At 54.9% G+C, this 18076-nt stretch overlaps 10 protein-coding genes across 10 annotated transcripts; 5 read left to right on the plus strand and 5 right to left on the minus strand.

Annotated features, from left to right (window-relative positions):
* Nucleotides 1-536: 536 nt before the first annotated feature.
* V1518DRAFT_423166 (uncharacterized protein) lies at nt 537-955 on the plus strand (the record flags this gene model as incomplete). The annotated part of the gene is made up of 3 exons (XM_066905625.1): nt 537-566; nt 590-698; nt 798-955. 3 exons carry the CDS (start codon nt 537-539, stop codon nt 953-955), a joined length of 297 nt encoding a protein of 98 aa, XP_066757040.1.
* A 2292-nt stretch (nt 956-3247) lies between these two features.
* On the minus strand, nt 3248-4612 carry V1518DRAFT_423169 (Eisosome component PIL1-domain-containing protein). The gene has a single exon (XM_066905626.1). It carries the CDS (start codon nt 4478-4480, stop codon nt 3449-3451), a length of 1032 nt encoding a protein of 343 aa, XP_066757041.1. The 5' UTR covers nt 4481-4612; the 3' UTR covers nt 3248-3448.
* Nucleotides 4613-4758: 146 nt separating this feature from the next.
* Nucleotides 4759-5658, minus strand: V1518DRAFT_423171 (ureidoglycolate hydrolase). Its single transcript, XM_066905627.1, has 2 exons — nt 5083-5658; nt 4759-5022 (listed from the first exon to the last, which is right to left on the minus strand). The coding sequence occupies exons 1-2, from the start codon at nt 5462-5464 to the stop codon at nt 4811-4813; spliced, it is 594 nt and encodes a 197-aa protein (XP_066757042.1). The 5' UTR covers nt 5465-5658; the 3' UTR covers nt 4759-4810.
* A 228-nt stretch (nt 5659-5886) lies between these two features.
* On the plus strand, nt 5887-6831 carry V1518DRAFT_423173 (40S ribosomal protein uS5). Its single transcript, XM_066905628.1, has 2 exons — nt 5887-6481; nt 6531-6831. The coding sequence occupies exons 1-2, from the start codon at nt 5963-5965 to the stop codon at nt 6789-6791; spliced, it is 780 nt and encodes a 259-aa protein (XP_066757043.1). The 5' UTR covers nt 5887-5962; the 3' UTR covers nt 6792-6831.
* An 84-nt stretch (nt 6832-6915) lies between these two features.
* Nucleotides 6916-8425, plus strand: V1518DRAFT_423175 (Quinolinate phosphoribosyl transferase). The gene is made up of 3 exons (XM_066905629.1): nt 6916-7056; nt 7107-7190; nt 7241-8425. Exons 1-3 carry the CDS (start codon nt 6954-6956, stop codon nt 8374-8376), a joined length of 1323 nt encoding a protein of 440 aa, XP_066757044.1. The 5' UTR covers nt 6916-6953; the 3' UTR covers nt 8377-8425.
* V1518DRAFT_423176 (uncharacterized protein) lies at nt 8020-9399 on the minus strand. Its single transcript, XM_066905630.1, has one exon. The coding sequence runs from the start codon at nt 9377-9379 to the stop codon at nt 8420-8422; it is 960 nt and encodes a 319-aa protein (XP_066757045.1). The 5' UTR covers nt 9380-9399; the 3' UTR covers nt 8020-8419.
* V1518DRAFT_423177 (Ribokinase-like protein) lies at nt 9297-10541 on the plus strand. Its single transcript, XM_066905631.1, has 2 exons — nt 9297-9760; nt 9812-10541. The coding sequence occupies exons 1-2, from the start codon at nt 9455-9457 to the stop codon at nt 10484-10486; spliced, it is 981 nt and encodes a 326-aa protein (XP_066757046.1). The 5' UTR covers nt 9297-9454; the 3' UTR covers nt 10487-10541.
* Nucleotides 10542-10548: 7 nt separating this feature from the next.
* On the plus strand, nt 10549-12013 carry V1518DRAFT_132287 (Spt20 family-domain-containing protein). The gene is made up of 6 exons (XM_066900727.1): nt 10549-11000; nt 11058-11152; nt 11210-11245; nt 11298-11382; nt 11433-11778; nt 11853-12013. Exons 1-6 carry the CDS (start codon nt 10610-10612, stop codon nt 11929-11931), a joined length of 1032 nt encoding a protein of 343 aa, XP_066757047.1. The 5' UTR covers nt 10549-10609; the 3' UTR covers nt 11932-12013.
* A 1412-nt stretch (nt 12014-13425) lies between these two features.
* V1518DRAFT_429778 (uncharacterized protein) lies at nt 13426-14809 on the minus strand (the record flags this gene model as incomplete). Its single annotated transcript, XM_066906147.1, has 3 exons — nt 13426-13713; nt 13779-13979; nt 14426-14809. 3 exons carry the CDS (start codon nt 14807-14809, stop codon nt 13426-13428), a joined length of 873 nt encoding a protein of 290 aa, XP_066757048.1.
* A 1047-nt stretch (nt 14810-15856) lies between these two features.
* Nucleotides 15857-17826, minus strand: V1518DRAFT_407705 (uncharacterized protein; the record flags this gene model as incomplete). The annotated part of the gene is made up of 8 exons (XM_066902009.1): nt 15857-16092; nt 16145-16248; nt 16303-16511; nt 16565-16802; nt 16825-16930; nt 16975-17416; nt 17466-17626; nt 17679-17826. 8 exons carry the CDS (start codon nt 17824-17826, stop codon nt 15857-15859), a joined length of 1644 nt encoding a protein of 547 aa, XP_066757049.1.
* Nucleotides 17827-18076: the final 250 nt, after the last annotated feature.

Here is an 18076-nt window from a genome sequence, read left to right on the forward strand (position 1 = left end):
GCCCAGATGACTGCTCTCTCCTCTTCTTCTGTTATGGTTCCCCCGGTCTCTTCTACCACTGGTCTTGTGGCAGCAAGAGTTTCTCCATCTGTTATCTGCTACTGTTGTGGCAAGCCTGGACATCTGCGAAAGTCTTGCCATGTCAAGCTTCCTGCTGGCTCTGCTGTCCCTGGGAAGGGCAGCCCTGGCACTTCATCTTCTGGTTCTGCCACTGGCTGGATTTGTTGAAATATGCACCTAATGGTCAACTATAAGCTGGCTGAAGTGCAGGGAGAATGGATGAATATTGGACAAGATACAGAGGATTGGGGTATGGAATATGGGAGGAGGATCTGGAAGAGTCTGGGGTGTTCTGGAAGATTCCAGGGGAGCCTGGAATGTTCTGGGCAGGTCTAGAACCTTCTGCTATGATGTCATAGCCAAAGGGAATTTGTAATATCCAAGAGGGGTTTGTAGCAGCTGGTGTCTATAAAAGACTCAGCTTCCCCCCCTCTGTCCTGGCTTCTTTCTTTAGTGAATCTTAGTGCTCTCTTGCAATGGACTCCCTCACCCTGGCTACCCAGAAGGTGGTGACCTTACAACAACTCAGTCCAAAGCACCACAAGGGCAGATTACCAGATGGTTAGACTATCTTGCTGAATATGACTTCACTATTGAACATCTGCAAGGAACATCTAATGCCGCTGCTGATGCGCTTAGTTGCTCTGAATGATCTGTGCTTACTGCACATGTGGTGTTGATTGTGGATCATTGTGACAGCTTGCAATGTGGATACACCAAGGATCCCTATTTTCGAGATGTGTATGCTGAATTGCAACAAGATCCACCTGTTGGTGTCAGTCATCATCACTACATCTGCCACTACCAACTCATGGAGCATCTCCTATATTTTAGTGTGCCCATTGGCCTGGATGATTTCTGCTCATGTCTCTGTGTTCCCAATATCCCATGGTGACAACAACTAATATCTGAAGCCCATGATCTCTCAATGTCTGGACATTTTGGGCCCTATCACACATATATGTCACTTGCTTCTCACTATTATTGGCCATGCATGTTCAAGGATATAAAACAATTCATGACAACCTGCAATACATGTCAGAGGACCAAGCATGTTGAAATATGCTACTGATGGTAGACTATGGGGTGGCCAAATAGCAGGGGGAATGGATGGATATTGGAGGATATACAGAGGATTAGGTGTGGGACATGGTCAGAGGTTGTGGAAGACTCTGCAGTGTTCTGGAAGGTTCTAGGATAGCCAAGGAAGCTCTGGGTGTATGCCGGACCTTCAGATATAATGAAACAGCCAAAGGAAGCTGACAATAGCCGAGAGGGGTTTGTGGTAGTTGGTGTCTATAGAAGACCTGGCTCCTTCCTCTGTCCTGGCTTCTCTTTCTAGTGAATCTCAGTGCTCTTTTGCAATGGACTCCCTCACCCTGGCTACCCAGAAGGTGGGTGACCTTACAACATTCTCCAGCTGTTGATTTGACTTTTGCATCAGCTCATAACCAATGGTACATCCCATTGGTGCAGCTCATGTTCTGAACCAGCTCTCCTTTAGTATGAGTTGCATATTTAGTGACTAAGTCTGTCTTAATTTCCATGATAGGAATGCCAAGCCATTAATCTTTGGACATTCCAAAATTTCTGTCTTCTATCCCAGAGGGCATAATTCTTCTATTAATGGTGCTATGAAGCAACACAGGTGGCAGGGCCAAGTCAACTAAATATTATTTAGGGAATTAAATTCACGAAATGAAGTTTCAAACTAACATGATAGTGGCTAGGGCATGAAAACAACTGCTAAGCTATCATGTCTAGCCTATTACTAATCATTGATTAGTACAGAGACCTACAGTTAGCGATCAAATGCTTCTGTTTATTTGAGATCCATTGTGCTGAAATACCATAACCCTGCTGCCTTGACTTGATTGCTTGTAATGAGTGCAGTCAGGACATGCTTCATGGCACAACCCTAATCCTAAACTAACCGCCGAGACTGTATGCAGTATCATGCATGACTCAAAGGCTCATTAAGGTGGCTCTCGCTCTTCAGAGATTTCATCACTGAAGCTCAACAAGCATATAGCCACATACTGGGTGTACTTTCTGCAGATGCTACTATCGACAATGTCCGGTAGTCTCATATTTGTGTAGCTGATTTAGTCTGTAGTTCATTCAGCATCATGCTGTTGTGATGTGCAACAAACTCAGGATCAGATATCAGCTCTGTCCGTGGCAAGTGGAATCCAAAGCTCCAACGATGCATGCCAGATTCCTAGTCGCCGCCTCATTTATATCAGATATAACTTGTTCTGCTGGAGTTGGAGCCATGCAAGTAATCATATAGTGTAGTTTGCATCGATTGGACATGTAGAAGAGCGTAATTGGCACAAATCAGGCAGCTGCTACGACCAATATGAACAAAGTTTCGCCTCTTCACGAGTTTGTACCGCAGGGTTTGTATCGCAGCTGCTGCGCTTTCCTCTCCATTCCAATAGTCAAGGCCTCATTGAGTTTCCACGTTATCAGCCAGTCTAGCGAGGCATCTACATGTTATCTGCTAGTCGAGCTACACAGAGCAGCGCATACAACAGCGATGGAGAAGCACAAGTTGGAGTTAGCAGAGCGGGGCCGTATTAGCGTGTAGTTCTCTAATGCACCAGCGGCTGTCAGCACGGAAAGCAGGGGAGCTCATGTGCTGTCTAGGTGCTGAAGAGTAGGAAGCACAACCCCACCGGCAGCTTGGCGGTGTGCTGGACAACGGCTGTGGCTGAGCAGGGCCAGCTGGCTGCAGCGTGTTCTCAATTTGGAGAGGCACAGACGGCGCGAACGAGAGGGACGCGGCGCGCAGCTGCCCGATTGGGCGGCGATGCGCCACGCGAGGCGGCCTCGGCCGCGGCCGGCTCACGGCGCACAGGGCCCCGGCGCTGTTGGATCACCGAGGTCGCGGCGGTCGGCGGCGTGCCGCGATACGACGGTGCCGTAGATGTGAGCGGTGCTCGTAGTGCACTGCGTCGAGCACGTCAATGCCGACGTGAAGCTGACATACGGCCCAAGATGCTATCGTCCGCACTTCCCGAGGGCCCGACGATGGAATAGTCGGACGGTGAACTGAGATGAGGCGCACCGGAAGCAGCAGCTAATAATTGACTGACACACGTGGCGCGCGTGCGTTAGGATTCCGTTGCTGCGCATATCGAAATTGGCCGCGCCTTCTAGAAGCACACTAATGCCGCCCCACTGATAACCCGACTCTGTATTACTGGCTAAGGATATGATACAACAAATGGCATATAGCGCATGGCGATTTTATTTCTCGGGGTAAACATATAGTATCAGCAGCGAAAATTAAATAGACCACAAGATTAGAACAAAAGCAAACCCGATAATACTCCTGCCGACCGTCAACAAAGGAGAGACACATGAAGCACACAGAGGGAAACTAGGCGGCGACGACGGGTGTAGGGACGGCGACCTCGACTTCGACAGGAACGGTGGCGGACGCTGTGTCAGACCCTGCGGGGACGGCAGGCGCACTAGCTGCAGCATCGCCTGGCTCGGCGACCTCGTCCGTGGGCTTGTCTGCGGCAAGCCACTCGTCCGAGGTGGGCTCCTCGTCATCGTGAAGATCGAAGTCGGCGCCAGAGTGGATGGACACGGCAGGCTTGACGACAGCGGACTCGAAAGTCCAGTTGGCGAGCGCATTCTCGCAGTCGATGATGACTTGCTTCGACGCCTCGTAGCCATCGTAGGCGGGGCGGGTCTCCCCGGGGGTGACGGGCTGGTCGTCGATGAGATCGAGCAGGCCGAGACCGTAGTTTGCAATCATGGCGAGCTTCTCGGAGTGCTCACGCAAGGCATCGAATTGGTAGGCGAACGCAGCCTTGAGCTTCTCGCGTGTGATATTGGAGAGCTGGGCCTCGGCGACAAGCGACTCGGCCTCGGCGCGCACGAGCTCCTGCTCTAGGACGACGATCTTGGGGGAGTTGGGATCCTTATACTTCAGCTGGGCGATCTGGTCGGTGATCTTCTGCTTGCGCTCGCGCGAGGGCTGGACGGAGGCCTCGATATTGCGGATGGACTTCATAGTGACGCGGTACTGGTCGTAGCGGTCAATGAACTGATCCTCAAGCTCGCCGACTTCATAGATGAGCACGCCGAGCTTGTCAGTGATGTCAGAGATGTCGTCGTCGCAGTCCTCGCCCCAAAGGGAAAGCTGCTTGGCGACGTCCCGGCGCTCGCGAGAGACGAGCTCGATGGAGCGCATGACATTCTTCTCCATCTTAACGAGTTGTGCGAGCTTGCGGGAGAGCTCAGGGGAGAAGGAACCGGCGGTAGTGCGGCGGAAGGTGTGAGTCAGGGAGCCGCGGCCAAAGAAGCGGCCGGACTTCGTGGAGGAGGGGGGAGGGGGAGGGGTGGCGATCTGCTGGGCCGTAGGGGCGCGCGAGTTGCGCATGGAGTAAGTGCGGTGCATTGCGGCGGTACGTAGGGCGTAAGTGAGCGAGTGAGCAATGGAGCGAGGGAAATCGAACGACAGCGATGGTGGGAGGTCGCGAGATTGACGGCGGAGGCGGTGCAGTTATAGCAACGGCCGCCAATCGCGCTGCGTCATCGCGCCGCGCGCACCGCCCATGCACCGCCACCGGCGCCGATCGAGACTTTTGCCTTCAGGCGGGGACGGGATCCGCGCCAGCCACGTCCGCTGCGCCGTGACGGTCAACGGCCGATCGCGACTATGCGCGGGATCATCGTGGTGAGAACAGGGAATAATGTATTCAGCCGTCGTCTCTAGTCTATGACGTCGCTACTCGTACTCAATCCGCACGCCCGGCGCGATCTGCACTACCTCCACCTCGTCCGCCTTCACCCCGTTGTTGTACATGAACATCGTCATGTCCAGATGGTCCCGCAGCGCCGCGGTGGACCCGTGCCATACCGCCGCACCGTACGTCACCGACTGGCTTCCCCGGGCCACGAACGCGCGCAGCGTCCCCAGGTCCGGCAGATTCCCGTTCGCTGCGCTGGTTAGCCCATGCTCCTCCCCGCCGCCGTCCAGCCCCGCCTACATTAACTCACCCACGTCGTTCTCCGCCACGATCACCAGATACGCCGCCTCCGCTGCGGCAACCCCCATCGGGAAGAATGTCTGCGTCGTGTACGGGTGCCGCTCCAGCATCACCGCCGTGTATACCCCCCGCTTGCGATCCAGCGTTGCGTGCGGCGCGAACCGCTGCAGGTTGAATGCGCACGGCGCCTCAGTCGCGAACTTGCTCTGGTCGTAATTGTTCACCGGCACCGACGCGTTCGCCTGCAAATACGTCAGGCCATGCGCGCCCTCGGGCACCGGGGTGCAGCTGTCCCCCGGAGAGATGCAGTACCCAAACTTAGCGAACGCAGCGGGCGTGAGGGGCTCTGCCTTGACGGTTTGACCCGCGTAGGACAACGAGGCGATGGTCATGATGGGTAGTGGTGGGGAGTAGAGAGTCTCACAGCGGGCAGCCTTCTCTCTATCTATATCACCGGTAAACACCCACAGCTGGGCCCCCCATTCCTGTGTGGGGTCGCAATCACGTCCTTGCGGGAACGGAGCAAGTGGAAGCCGGGAAAGCACTGCGTCCCGGCCGCGAACGGCGGTGAAACGGCGCAAGAACGCGAATCGAAGCGCCGTCGAAGCACGCCCCCACACAAATGCATCTGTCCCCCACGGCGGCCCCCGCGGTCATGTGCGGCGCAGGCGCCGCACTGCACGTGAACTTAGGGCTACTAGGGCTGTGCAGGGTAGGGCTTTGCTGCCTAGGGCTAAACACAGTCACGCGCGGCTGAGGACAAGGGCAGCCATGCGCGTGGCACTTCTGCCACGGTCGTCGCGTTCACGCTCACCGCCGTCGTCCTCGTCACCGTCACCATCACCATCAACCTCATCAACACCGCCGTCACTACTACCAACACACCAATCATGGCCGAAGCACCAGCACCTAGAGGCGGATTTGGTCGGGGCCGCGGCGCCGATAGAGGCCGCGGTCGTGGCCGTCGCGGTGCCCGTCGAGGTGGCCGCAAGGACGAGGAGGCCGCCTGGCAGCCGGTCACCAAGCTTGGTCGTCTCGTCAAGGCTGGCAAGATCAAGAGCATAGAGGAGATCTACCTTCACTCTCTCCCCATCAAGGAGTATCAGATTGTTGACGAGTTCCTCCCCAAGCTCAAGGACGAAGTGATGAAGATCAAGCCCGTTCAGAAGCAGACTCGCGCCGGCCAGCGTACCCGCTTTAAGGCTATCGTCCTCATCGGCGATTGGGACGGCCACGTCGGGCTCGGTATCAAGACCGCCAAGGAAGTCGCCACAGCTATACGCGCCGCCATCATCATTGCGAAGCTCTCTGTTATCCCGGTCCGTCGCGGTTACTGGGGTGCCTCCCTCGGCCAACCTCACTCCCTCGCCGCTAAGACCACCGGCAAGTGTGGTTCCGTCGTTGTTCGCGTAAGTCTACATTCCCTGCTCGTTTCATTGCACATTCTAATAACCACAGCTCATCCCCGCACCGCGTGGTACCGGTGTCGTCGCCTCCCCTGCTGTCAAGCGCCTGCTCCAGCTTGCAGGTATTGAGGACGCTTACACCTCCTCGTCCGGTTCTACGAAGACGCTCGAGAACACGCTTAAGGCGACGTTTGTCGCTATTGGTAACACATATGGCTTCCTGACCCCCAACCTGTGGAAGGAGACCCCACTTGTTCAGTCGCCGCTTGACGTGTACTCCGATCTTCTTGTCACCGAGAAGCGGGCGTATTAGTGTAGGATTCTTGTTTTAATGTAAAAGTTGTACTACTGTAGAGGAATTCTCTTCTTGGGCGTCATGTGACCGTGATGTAAGATGCCATGTGTCCGCTATCATGGATTTCATGACTATCCGGTCAGTCCACGGTCGCCACTGCACCACCACGTCGCAATCGCCATGGTCTCTCCCACACCGGAGCGTGCGATCTGCTCGCTGCTGGACACCGATCTATACAAGCTCACAATGCAGGCCGCGGTACTCGACCACTACCCCCTAACAGGTGCGCGGTGTGGTGTAGCTCGCACTGAGCCGAACATACTGACCTTGCAGCGGTGTCCTACCGGTTCCGCAACCGCACACCCGAAAAGAAGCTCACCGCTGAGGCCGTAGCCTGGATTCAGGCCCAGATCAATCGTATGTTGTGGCTTTTCCCGGTCTGACGAAATCATCATGCTAATCAGCAGTCCTCGGCTCGCTCACCTTCACGCTCGAGGAGTTGTCGTACCTGCGCACGACGGTGCACCAGTTGCCGGAGCGGTACATAGCATATCTTGAGACTTTCCACTTGAACCCGAGCGAGCAGGTGATTATTACCTTCGACCCCGCAACATCGGACTTCAAGTTGCGCATCCAGGGCCTGTGGGTGGAGACGATTCTGTATGAGATCCCCGTATTGGCACTGGTCTCGGAGGCGTACTTCAAGTTCGTCGACACAGACTGGGATTACACTGGCCAAGAACTGCGCGCGGAGCAGAAGGCGCTGCAGCTGCTCGAGTTTGGCTGCGCGTTCTCGGAGTTTGGCACTCGACGACGGCGGTCGTTCCACGCGCAGGAGCTCGTCATGCGCGGTCTTGTTGGCGGTGAAGTTAAGTACCAGAGCCGGCCAGACGCGCGCGTTTCTGCAGGGTTGCGAGGAACGAGTAATGTGCACTTCGCGCGTGTGTTTGGCGTGCCGCCAGTTGGCACCGTCGCGCACGAGTGGATGATGGGCATTGCGGCGGTGTCGCAGGACTATCCGAGCGCCAACGGGCTTGCCATGCAAAAATGGCGCGAAACCATTGGGGACGAGAACGTGGGTGTGGCACTGACGGATACGTTTGGCACGGACGCCTTCCTGCGTTCGTTCACCCCACGGTTGGCAGGGATCTACGCCGGCGTGCGGCAAGACTCGGGCGATCCGCTCAAGTTCCTAGAGAAGATTGCGGGGTACTATGATGCCATTGGGGTTGACAAGAGCAAGAAAGTGATTGTGTTTTCCGATTCGCTCGACGTCGAGGCGTGCAAGAAGTACAAAACCGCGACGGACAAGGCCGGCATGCTGTGCTCATTTGGCGTGGGCACGTTCTTCACAAATGACTTCTACTGTCTGACACCGCCGCACAAGAAATCAACGCCTCTGAACATAGTGATCAAGCTCTCATCCGCCGATGGTCATCCTGCAGTCAAGCTGAGCGACAATCTTGGCAAGAACACGGGCGACAGCGCCACAGTCGCACGCGTCAAGCGCGATCTCGGGTACGTCGAGCGGACCTGGACCGGCGGGGACGAGGATAAGCGGTGGGACGAGGCCATAAGCGACAACAGCGAGTTGTCAACGTAATAATGTAGAGAGTTATGACCTATATACAGAGATTATAGCACCATTAGAACCCGCTGTAGTGCAGCAAAATACTCCGCGCAGAGATGGTCTCGTCGTCGCGCGCCCCGCGCGAGGGCAGCATACTGAGCTCAGCCAGTGTCGCGGAGTGTCGGTCGAGGTATGCTTTGATTCGAGGGAACGAAGTGGCGATGTAGTCCGCCACAAACGGTACAGCATATGCTTCACGTGTCTGAACATACAGCTGTGCCATCACAACTACGTCCGCCGGCGATGGCGCATCGCCCCCGAGATACGATCCCTCCAGCGCGGCCTCGAGCACCGGCAACGTTGTCGATAGCACATGCAGCATACACGCAACTCCGGCGTAGTCATCGCCGCCAACACTCGTCACCGCATTAACCACAGACGTCGGAATGCCAGCATCAGTGAGCGCGACCATGTGACGAGGGTTCGGCGTGCGCTTCTGGAAGAACGAAAAACCCGGTACAGCGGAGGTGGCTGCGGTCGCGGCAGCTTTGGGGTCGGTTGGCGGAGCCGCGTCCGCGTCGTAGATTTCCGAGATGCGATACTTTGCATCTGCAATGAGGAGGAATGGTAGCATGTAGCGCACTGGAAGTGGCAGGGTGGCAAAGATGGAGAAAATGGCGGGGCGGAGGATGGAATAGTAGTGCTGTGAGTGCACGCGCTGAACGTACAACGATACTGGCAGAAGCGCGTTCTTTGCGAAGCTGGCAAGTGCGGTCTGCCGCGCCGAGAAGGACAGTGCCGACTCTGTGGTCTTCGAAGCGAGTGTGCGCAGGACCTGCACATGGCCAAGCGCAACGGGGACGCCGGTAGTGGAGTCGGTGAGCACCGGCAGCGCGGTTGCGAAGCGGAACGGGTTCGACGATGGGACAACGGTGATGTTAGTCAGCGCTGCAAAGTGCACGAACAGCAGCGCTGCAAGGCAGTCGGCATCGAGTGACGGCAGCGCGCTGGTAGCGGCCCAGACGTGGAGATCCATGGCGGTGTGGTCGAGGTTGTTATAACTGAATATTTAAAGAGTGCTCCGCCATCACGAACCCTGTCTCTATCCGCCATGCCACACGTCACCGTCCTCGGCTCGCTTAACTACGACCTCGTTGTTACCACTCCCGTCGTACCCCGGGGCGGCGAAACTCTCCATGCGAGCTCGTTCGCGACACACCGCGGCGGCAAGGGTGCCAATCAGGCGCTTGCAACTGCGCGGGCGGCACCAAAGAGCCATGGAGTCAAGGTGCGCATGGTCGGGCGCGTTGGCACAGACCAATTTGGTGCGGTACTTAAGAGCGGGCTTGCAGGCGACGGTGTCGATGTATCGCGTGTGGGCGTTGTTGACGGCGCATCGGGCGTCGCAGTGATCATTGTGAGTGTGCTCGTTTGTGGTGAAGAGGGAAGTCGGTTCTGACACGTGCAGGTCGAGCACAGCGGCGAGAACCGGATTCTCGTATGTGCCGGTGCAAACGACTCATGGACACCGGCCGACATCACGAATTCGCTGCTCGAGCTCGACGACGGGATCCTCACCGATGTTCTCGTCCTCCAGAACGAGCTTCCTCTTGCGGTCGTCCACAGTGCGCTCGCCCTCGCTCACTCGCTCGACGTAACTGTCGCCTATAATCCCTCTCCAATCGCAGCCAGCACATCAGAGGAGCTCGCGATGCAGCGCGAGATGCTGCGCGATGTGGTCTATCTCCTCGTAAACGAGTCCGAACTGCAGCTGCTCCTCGGCGACGTCCCCGCCGAGCACACCACCGCCGAAGCCATGCTCTCCTCCGCAATGCGTCTACAACATGAGATGGCGCCAAAAAGCACAGTCATTGTCACCCTCGGGGGGCAGGGGGTTATCTATGCGCTCCCCGGCACCGCGCCAGTGCTTGTCCCTCCGTACAAACCGGCGCGTGTAGTCGACACCACAGGCGCGGGCGATTCCTTCCTCGGCGGCTTTGTTGGTGCGGTGGCGGCTGGTAAGCAAATCGCCGATGCAGTGCGCTGGGGCGCTGCCGCCGGAAGCATTGCAGTCACACGGGCGGGCGCGGAGGAAAGTATCCCATTCGCAGAGGAGATCATACGAGTTGTGAGCCAGGTATAGATAGTTTGGCCGCAGCGGTGGTTAGTTTAGTACGAATAAACAACGTCTCACTACTGCAACTCCGCCATCATCACCTCCCCACCGCCTTCTCTTCCACCCCCTCACACTTACCCCACCCGCACAATGGCCTCCAAGGCCTCCAAAACGCGGCCGCCGGGTTTCGTGGCGCCGCGCACATCGCACTCTTCGTCAAAAGTGCTCCCGAGCAGCAACGCCAGCGGCGGCGGCGGCGCCGTGTCCGGTACGAATATCGTAAAGAAGGTCAAGCTCACGCAAAAGAACTCGGCGTCAGGCGGAAGTTCTGGAAACTCACATCCGGCACATCTTGGCGGAGACTCGATATTACTGCCGAGTCTCAGTGCGGGAGCTCCGACGCCGACCTCAATGACATCCACGCGCAAGAGCAGTGCTGCAGCGGCAGCTGCGGCCGCGGCCGCAGCTGCTAGCAATGCAAGGAAGCACAGAGCAGATAATGAGAAGGGACAATTTTCCAAAAAGGATGATGAAAGACTCGGTACGTATATGCCGTGAGAGGGGACCTTGCAATTTCGGTTACTAATTGTGATCACAGGTGAAACCACGAGCGAGATCCTTACGAAATACAAGAACGATCCAGCGAGCGTCGAGTTTCATATCCATCCGACCCATTACAGATTCGGTAATCAGGTGTGCACCTTGTTGCGTATTTTCGTCGGTAACGAGTGATTGCTAACCATCCCGCAGGAAACGATTATACCCAAAAACAGTGCTGTTATTAAAGTACGTTCTGCACGACTGCTTTTGCTCTTCGAGCAATAGCTAATTAGCGCAGAGCTTTCTCGAATACATGGAGCTTGAACAAATCCCACCTTCGGCGGTCGAGACGTTCAAACGTGCCGGCGTCAGATTCTACGAGGGCGAGTCAATACATGATGGACTTGTATCTTCTATAGCTAACCCTTCCTAGGATGCATCATTCTACAAGTCCACGACCACCGTGGCGGCACGTCTACCAATGCAAATGGTACAGCTAAACGGCAGACTGTATCCCCGGTAATCAAGCCAGAGCCAGAGACACAGCTCAACACAACGTCCATAGCTACGCCAACATCGGCGTCGAAAAAGCCACAACCACAAGTAAAGCAGTTAACGGCCGCGGAAGCAAAACGACTTGCAATGTCGCCGCAGATGCAGCTCGCATCACCGCAATCACCCTCTGCTCCTGGAGGCGCTGCAGCAGTTCCTGGAGTTGCCGTGGCGACCGAGGTCATCAAGTCCCGTGTGCTACTCAGGCCTACGGCGTTGACTATATGGTATGATATCTCATATTACTATGATCCGCCCAATGAAGCACTTATGACGGACGCATTCGCATTGGCATTTGAAGCAGAAGTCTTAGCTGCCACAATTCCGCGTCTGAATTTATCTGCGCCCGCTGGACCTTCAAGGGTACTCGGGGTCCATGATCTCACTTTGTCCGATAAGACTACACGTGAGTTATTGGCAGCACCGGTCGATGCGCGCGTGGCGGTGAAAGATACGTACGGAAATCTGCACGCGCCGTTGCCATACCCAACGCCGTCGGCGCGGATTTGGTCTGGCGGCGTCAAGAGAGAATCGACGGTGGGTATGTCAACCACAGCAATGCCTGCGCCGACGGGTACAGCAGGTGCCACTAGCACAGTTTCGAAGAGCACAACCACAAGTGCCAACACCAGCAAGCACGCCTCTCCTGCCCTGTTGCAGCCATCATTGCCCAGTACAACCGTCACTGCCGCCACTTCCACAGCCTCCATCACTACATCGTCATCTTCAACCTCCACCACGGCTACATCTACAATCTCCGCCACATCCACGACATCAACAACCCCGCCTCCCGCGACTACACACCCCACCGCGCTGGACACTCCATCATTCCACTCCAAACGCCGCCGCCCACTGCATGAAGACCTACCCCATCAAGGCACAGAGTATGAAGAGATGATGCTCATTATGGACGAGCAGCAAGCTGCCGGCACAAGCCAGTTCGTAAGACTTGGCTTCGTCGAGCAATGGCGGCGCAAGCGGGAGCGAGACAGAATGCAAAAAGCAATGGCGGCGGCTGCGCAGGCGGTCGGGGGCTCTGGCGGAAATGGACTAGGGTCAGGAGGACAAGGCACTACGGCGGGTGCTGCCGCAATCGCTGCTGCTGCTGCTGCTGCTGCTGCTGCTGCTAATCATCAAGGCGCAGGTGCGCATGGACGGTAGTGTATGGTGCAGATGTGTATACTTGGTACAGTTTATATTTTCCAATGAGTGTGGAGGGATGGCGTTTTTGTGCTACTAGGGGAGATTCTACGTTGTCAATACAATCATTTCCACCTATAAATCATCAGCTCAAGATGAGGAGGGTTAGAGACAAGGGCTTTCACGTTGCTATGGCGGCAATCATAATACGGAAACCACTTTGGCCCAAACAAGTACCTAAGTCATGCTAAAGACTCAGGTGGTTGAACTTAAACGCTCCGAAAGATACAACACTACTCAAAGCAATAAGCAGGATAGATGTCGAAAACTTCGCATCGAAAACACTATACAGGCAGGCTAGACTTCGCCACATAGAGAACACGTCCTCTTGCTTCAGCATTGTCGCTGCAGCGCGTAGCCAACAACATACACATCCAGTGTCGCGCGGGCTTCACCTTGTATAACACGACTGGAGCACACGCCTTTAGTGGCTCGACGTACAGATTCATCAGGGGACTAGATATCTTTGGCTGGATGGATATCAACACTTTCTGAGCGCCTGCATTGGCGCTTCGGAGGCGACATGTTACTCGTTTGCCGGCAAACTGATCGAGGTCGTAAATCACGGGCGGTGCAGGTGTCACGTCTTGTCTGCAAAAGACGCAGTCGGCTGCTCATATTCATACAAGGCATCATTGGCTAGAAACTAGTCAACGACATTACTACTCTCCCTATCAATATCGCCCAACGCTCGAGATTTCCTGATTCCCTATGCTTTTGACCGGATACTGAATACCAGTGACATAGATGGAGGTACATGAAGCACTTTTGCTGACCGCCTTGGTCGCGGACGTGCGCAGCTCCGGGATATTGTCAGCGAGATCCATTGGGGTATCACCCAAAGCGACTGGCGCATTGTAAGAAGACATAGGATCATCTGCAGCAGGATCGTTGCACATCTCAGTCTCGATAGTAGCACAATGGATGTTCGACTCAACAACCTTCCGGTCAAAGTTCTCAATCTTCTCATCCGGATCGATGACATTCCCCCCATGAATTTCCACGATTCAGTAGTACAAGGAGAAACGATCTCAAAATCTTCACCATAGCTGTCGTCCCAAACGTTCGCAGTGGAAACAGCGTCGATCGGAACCTCCACAGAAAACTTCACATCAGTTTCGAAATCAGGAATCACCACAATCGCAACTATGTCCACCTCTTCAGTATAGGCAATCAGAGCATCTTCGTCAGCATTAAAACCAGCAACAAAAATCAGGATCTCCTTGTCCTTGATTGTCACTCTCAGCAAACTTGACAACTTGCGTAGACGCAGGCAGAGTCTTGTCTGTAGAGAAGTTGTCCCAGAACTCGCCACCCGCCGGTAGCTCGTCTTAGGCGTCATCCTCAATGTCATCGACGGAGATAGAATCGATAGCTAGCTATATCGCTGTCGATCGCAGACACGGTCGCGTCAACCTCGGCGTGGGTGATCTCGATGGACTCACTGCTCGCCAACATGTCGTCCTCATTGTTCTCACGTATGCTCTCCATAGAGATGTAACTCACTGTTTGTTGCAGCCGAAGAGATTCACAGACGTCATGATCATCATTGTTCATAGCCGCCTTAACTCCGGCGCGGCGTGCGAGATCTCAAGAGGCATCGCTGCTCGTCGGTAGCGATTCCTCGGGACTCTCTTTCAATACTTCATGGAGATCTCAGCATCGCTTTCTGACAGTGGAAATCTTAGCCGCCTCGTTGGTGAAGCTTTCGATAGACTCGGCAGTGCTCTCATCATTACAGATCGACAATATGCCGTCATGATTCTCGAGAGCGTTCTCCTCAAGTGTACATGCCTCACAACCGTCATCAGTAGCAAGAAGCTTCAAGGACTCATTGTCATCCAACGACATGTACTCGTCGCTCTCCGCAGGTGCATCGATGATCGCAGCAACGCTGCCATTGTTCTCGATTGCGTCCGCTGAGGCGTGATCATGGTCAGATATATCCTTGTCCTTGCCCGACATAATGACCACCGTCTTGTCAGTAGAGGCAGTGAGACCAGCTGACTTGTTGGCGTCCAGCAACTCTTCTGCTTCAGCCTCCGCAGGTGTATCCATAGTCGTGAGCTCATCGTCATTTGTGATGTAATTTACGCGGAGAGCAACAGTAATCTCATGGCTGGGGATATATGCTCTAGAGAGGCAGCGAACGCGGGTGTGTCGTCATTCACCGGGGCAGCAGAGGTCATGATAATATTAACTCGTTCAACATCTCGCTTCGGCACTGCGGCAAACTCTGCCATGCTGACCGACATAGGTAGTTACCGTTAGAGTCGCAACGAAATAGTTTCAACGGCCGTAGAATTGCATGAGCGCTTGCTGAAGCGAGCGTGCTAGTGGTGCAACATGGTCCTGCGGGCGTTCGACGCCGGGACAGTCGGGGCCGGGGCGGCTGGGACTATGTTAGTTAACGCCTGGAACATGAATATCATGGACCAGTTTCTTTTAACTTAAAAGCGCGTGTACAGCATCTCCAGAGGAAAATCTCTCGAGGACCGGCTAGTTCGTCGTAGCCTCTTGCCGGGTGTCTGTTCGGGCGTTAGGTCGTCTGCGTCCGCGCTGATTACACCTCTGGGAACTACTCGCCTCAGACGTCTGTATTTCAGTGTAAAAACAAAACAGGAGCTTGAATGCCGTATGACTAGAGGACACTATAGAGAGTTTGTAGCAGTCGCATGCGGGAGGGCAGTTGGGGTATTGCGGAGTCTGGCGGTGCGAGAGTCCGTGGCGAGGAAAGGAAGAGAAGAAGAGGAAAAAATGGGAAACAACTATTTCTTTGTCTAAGGTGGTATTTTTTCCAAATGGACCGAATAGAGATGGTCGACGAGCCATATTATTGTTGTGTGATTTGGCAGGACTGGAGGAAATGGAGGAGTTGAACGCGCTGAACAGCTTTGTAGAGAACTCCCAACTCAAACGCCCCAACCCGATATTGAATCACACTGTGAACGGCGACCACGCTAAGCATAGTTCCGGAAACGAATCCGTCAGTACTCCATGAAGGAACCAGAATGGTCATATCCATGGTAGCAGTCACAATACGTATACAAATCTAATTACTTTTAGAGCCAAATATTACTTAATGCGCAGCACACCTCCAAGACTTTATCCACGATCGAAAATATCATCGTCGCCCTCGTTGACTCCTTCGTCCTCGCCCTCGACGAGATCATTGTCGCCAACCTCATTCTCCTCATCATCATCATCGTCGTCGTCGCCCTCATCGTCATCTTCACTTTCAGAACCTTCTTCTGAGGAATCCTCGACCGCGTGCTCGTCATCTGTGGAGTCCAATAGGCCGTCGGCGGAGTAGCCACGGAGAACTTCGTTTTTGCTTTGGGCTATGGACAAACTTAGTGGTGAAAAGCAGAGATTTGGCAAGGTGAAACATACTTCCTTTGGTAATAGTGTATCCAGCCTCGACAGTGCATCCTGAAAGTCGAGCGCGGTCGTCGATGGTGACGCCCTTGGCGATGAGGCAGTTATCTAGAAACACGCTGTTTGAATTAACTCCCGTCACATCTGCCCTCTTCCGCGAAAGCAAAACTCACCCATCGCCGACTGTGACACCGTCCATAATAACGCATCCGGAAATCCTGCACTCGCGCCCGAGCGTGCAGTCAGCGCCGACGATGCTGCGCTTGACGTTCGTCTTCTCGCCAAGCTCAGTGCCGATGCCAATTATCGAGTCTCGACCGATTGCGGCGCCACGCGCTGTTGCCGTGGATGGCGGGGGCACGTATGATGTATGTTTCAGGATCTGTAGAGGGTGCGTTAGCCATGACGACAGAGAGAAGACGAACTATGACTCACCATGCGGTTGGCCTCAAAGTAGGCTGAGACGGACTTACACCGGACAAAGTAGTTTTGCTCAGGCACAATGTAAAAGCCGATAGTATCCTGATCCGCATTCCGCGCGTGACGCCACGCGCCGCGTGCAATGTCGCGTACGACCTTTGTGAACGGACGCTTCCACTTTGACAAAGAGGGGTCCGCGTTCGGATCACCACCGGAGGCACCAGAGGCTAGAGATGCAACACTAGCAGTGCCGCTGGCAGTAATTGGCAGTTGACCAGCAGCGGGAGCAGATGTAGCGGCCGACGAAGGTGGTGTACTTGGCGTCTCTGGACTTCCAGGCGCGGTGGTGACCGGGGTCGACGCAGAGCTCATGATCAGCAACTGTGTAGATGAAGCGAGGTCCATCACCTTCGTCGACTTCCCACCTGCCGGAGCTGCAGCGCCCGCAGCCGCATCCGATGACTTTGTGCCGTCGATGTTGTAGTCAAGTACACGACGCGAGAAGAGATATACAAACGACTCCAGCAGAGTGGTGGATATGGTCGCCTGGGGGTATTCCCACAACATAGACATGCGAACTTTGAGCTGGTCACTGCCCTTTGGCCTGGCGTAGATGTCGAGGAGTTTGGGATGCGGCGTTGCGACCGGCGTGTGGATCGTCAGGTTCGGCTCTGAGTAGGTGAGGATGTGAGAAGTGGAAGGAAGCAAGATGAACATACTGAGAGTCTTTTTGTCAATGCCATCGGACTGGTTAAGGTACCAGACACTTGTGCCGATATTCCTGACGGACTGATTCCTGTGCATGTCGAAAAGGATTTGCGGCGGCAGGTCGGTAATGAAGTCGCATGGCAGGAGTACAAAGTCATGCTGCACAGTCAGTCTTCACCATAGCATTTCAACAGTGTAATCAAATCACCTTAATCTTGTCGCGAAGCTTATGGACGACCTCGCCGGTCTCACCGTCGGCGGCTACGACCTCGACCTTGAGCGGCGCACGAGAGGTCGAGCTGTACGTGAGCGCGATGTACTGCGAAAGCAGCTGTTCAGAGCTGCCTGGCGAAGTGGCAAGAATAGCGGCTGAAGATGAATTAGAGACACAGTGTAAACAAGTAAAAGTGAGAATGCGCACATGAGATGCCGGCGCGCTGGCACCAGTCCAGGGCGTAGTAGACCATTGGCCGGTTCGCGATGGGCAGCAGTGCTTTCGGCAGGAACGGTGATACCAGCGGCTCCAACTGAGCACCGGGCCCACATAGAATCACGGCCTGGAACTCCATTGCAAAGGCGGCGGAGGACGTCCAGGTAGCAATGGAGGTGAGCGAAGCGAGGATTTTGTCTTAGGATATTTGTTCAGGCACGAGTTGAATGAATAATGGCGGGGCAGTACAGTTCCTTCTGCTTACAGCGCCGCACTCTACCAAACCCGCGCTTATGTCCACGTGACTAACTACGATTACACGTGACTGCGGCGCATGACATCATGCGCCGGATGCGCGAACAGCCCCGCCTGGAGTGCACTCTTCTCTT

The sequence above is a fragment of the Limtongia smithiae genome, assembly GCF_038497785.1.
Source record: "Limtongia smithiae strain NRRL Y-17922 unplaced genomic scaffold V1518scaffold_17, whole genome shotgun sequence".
Classification (NCBI taxonomy): domain Eukaryota; kingdom Fungi; phylum Ascomycota; class Lipomycetes; order Lipomycetales; family Lipomycetaceae; genus Limtongia; species Limtongia smithiae.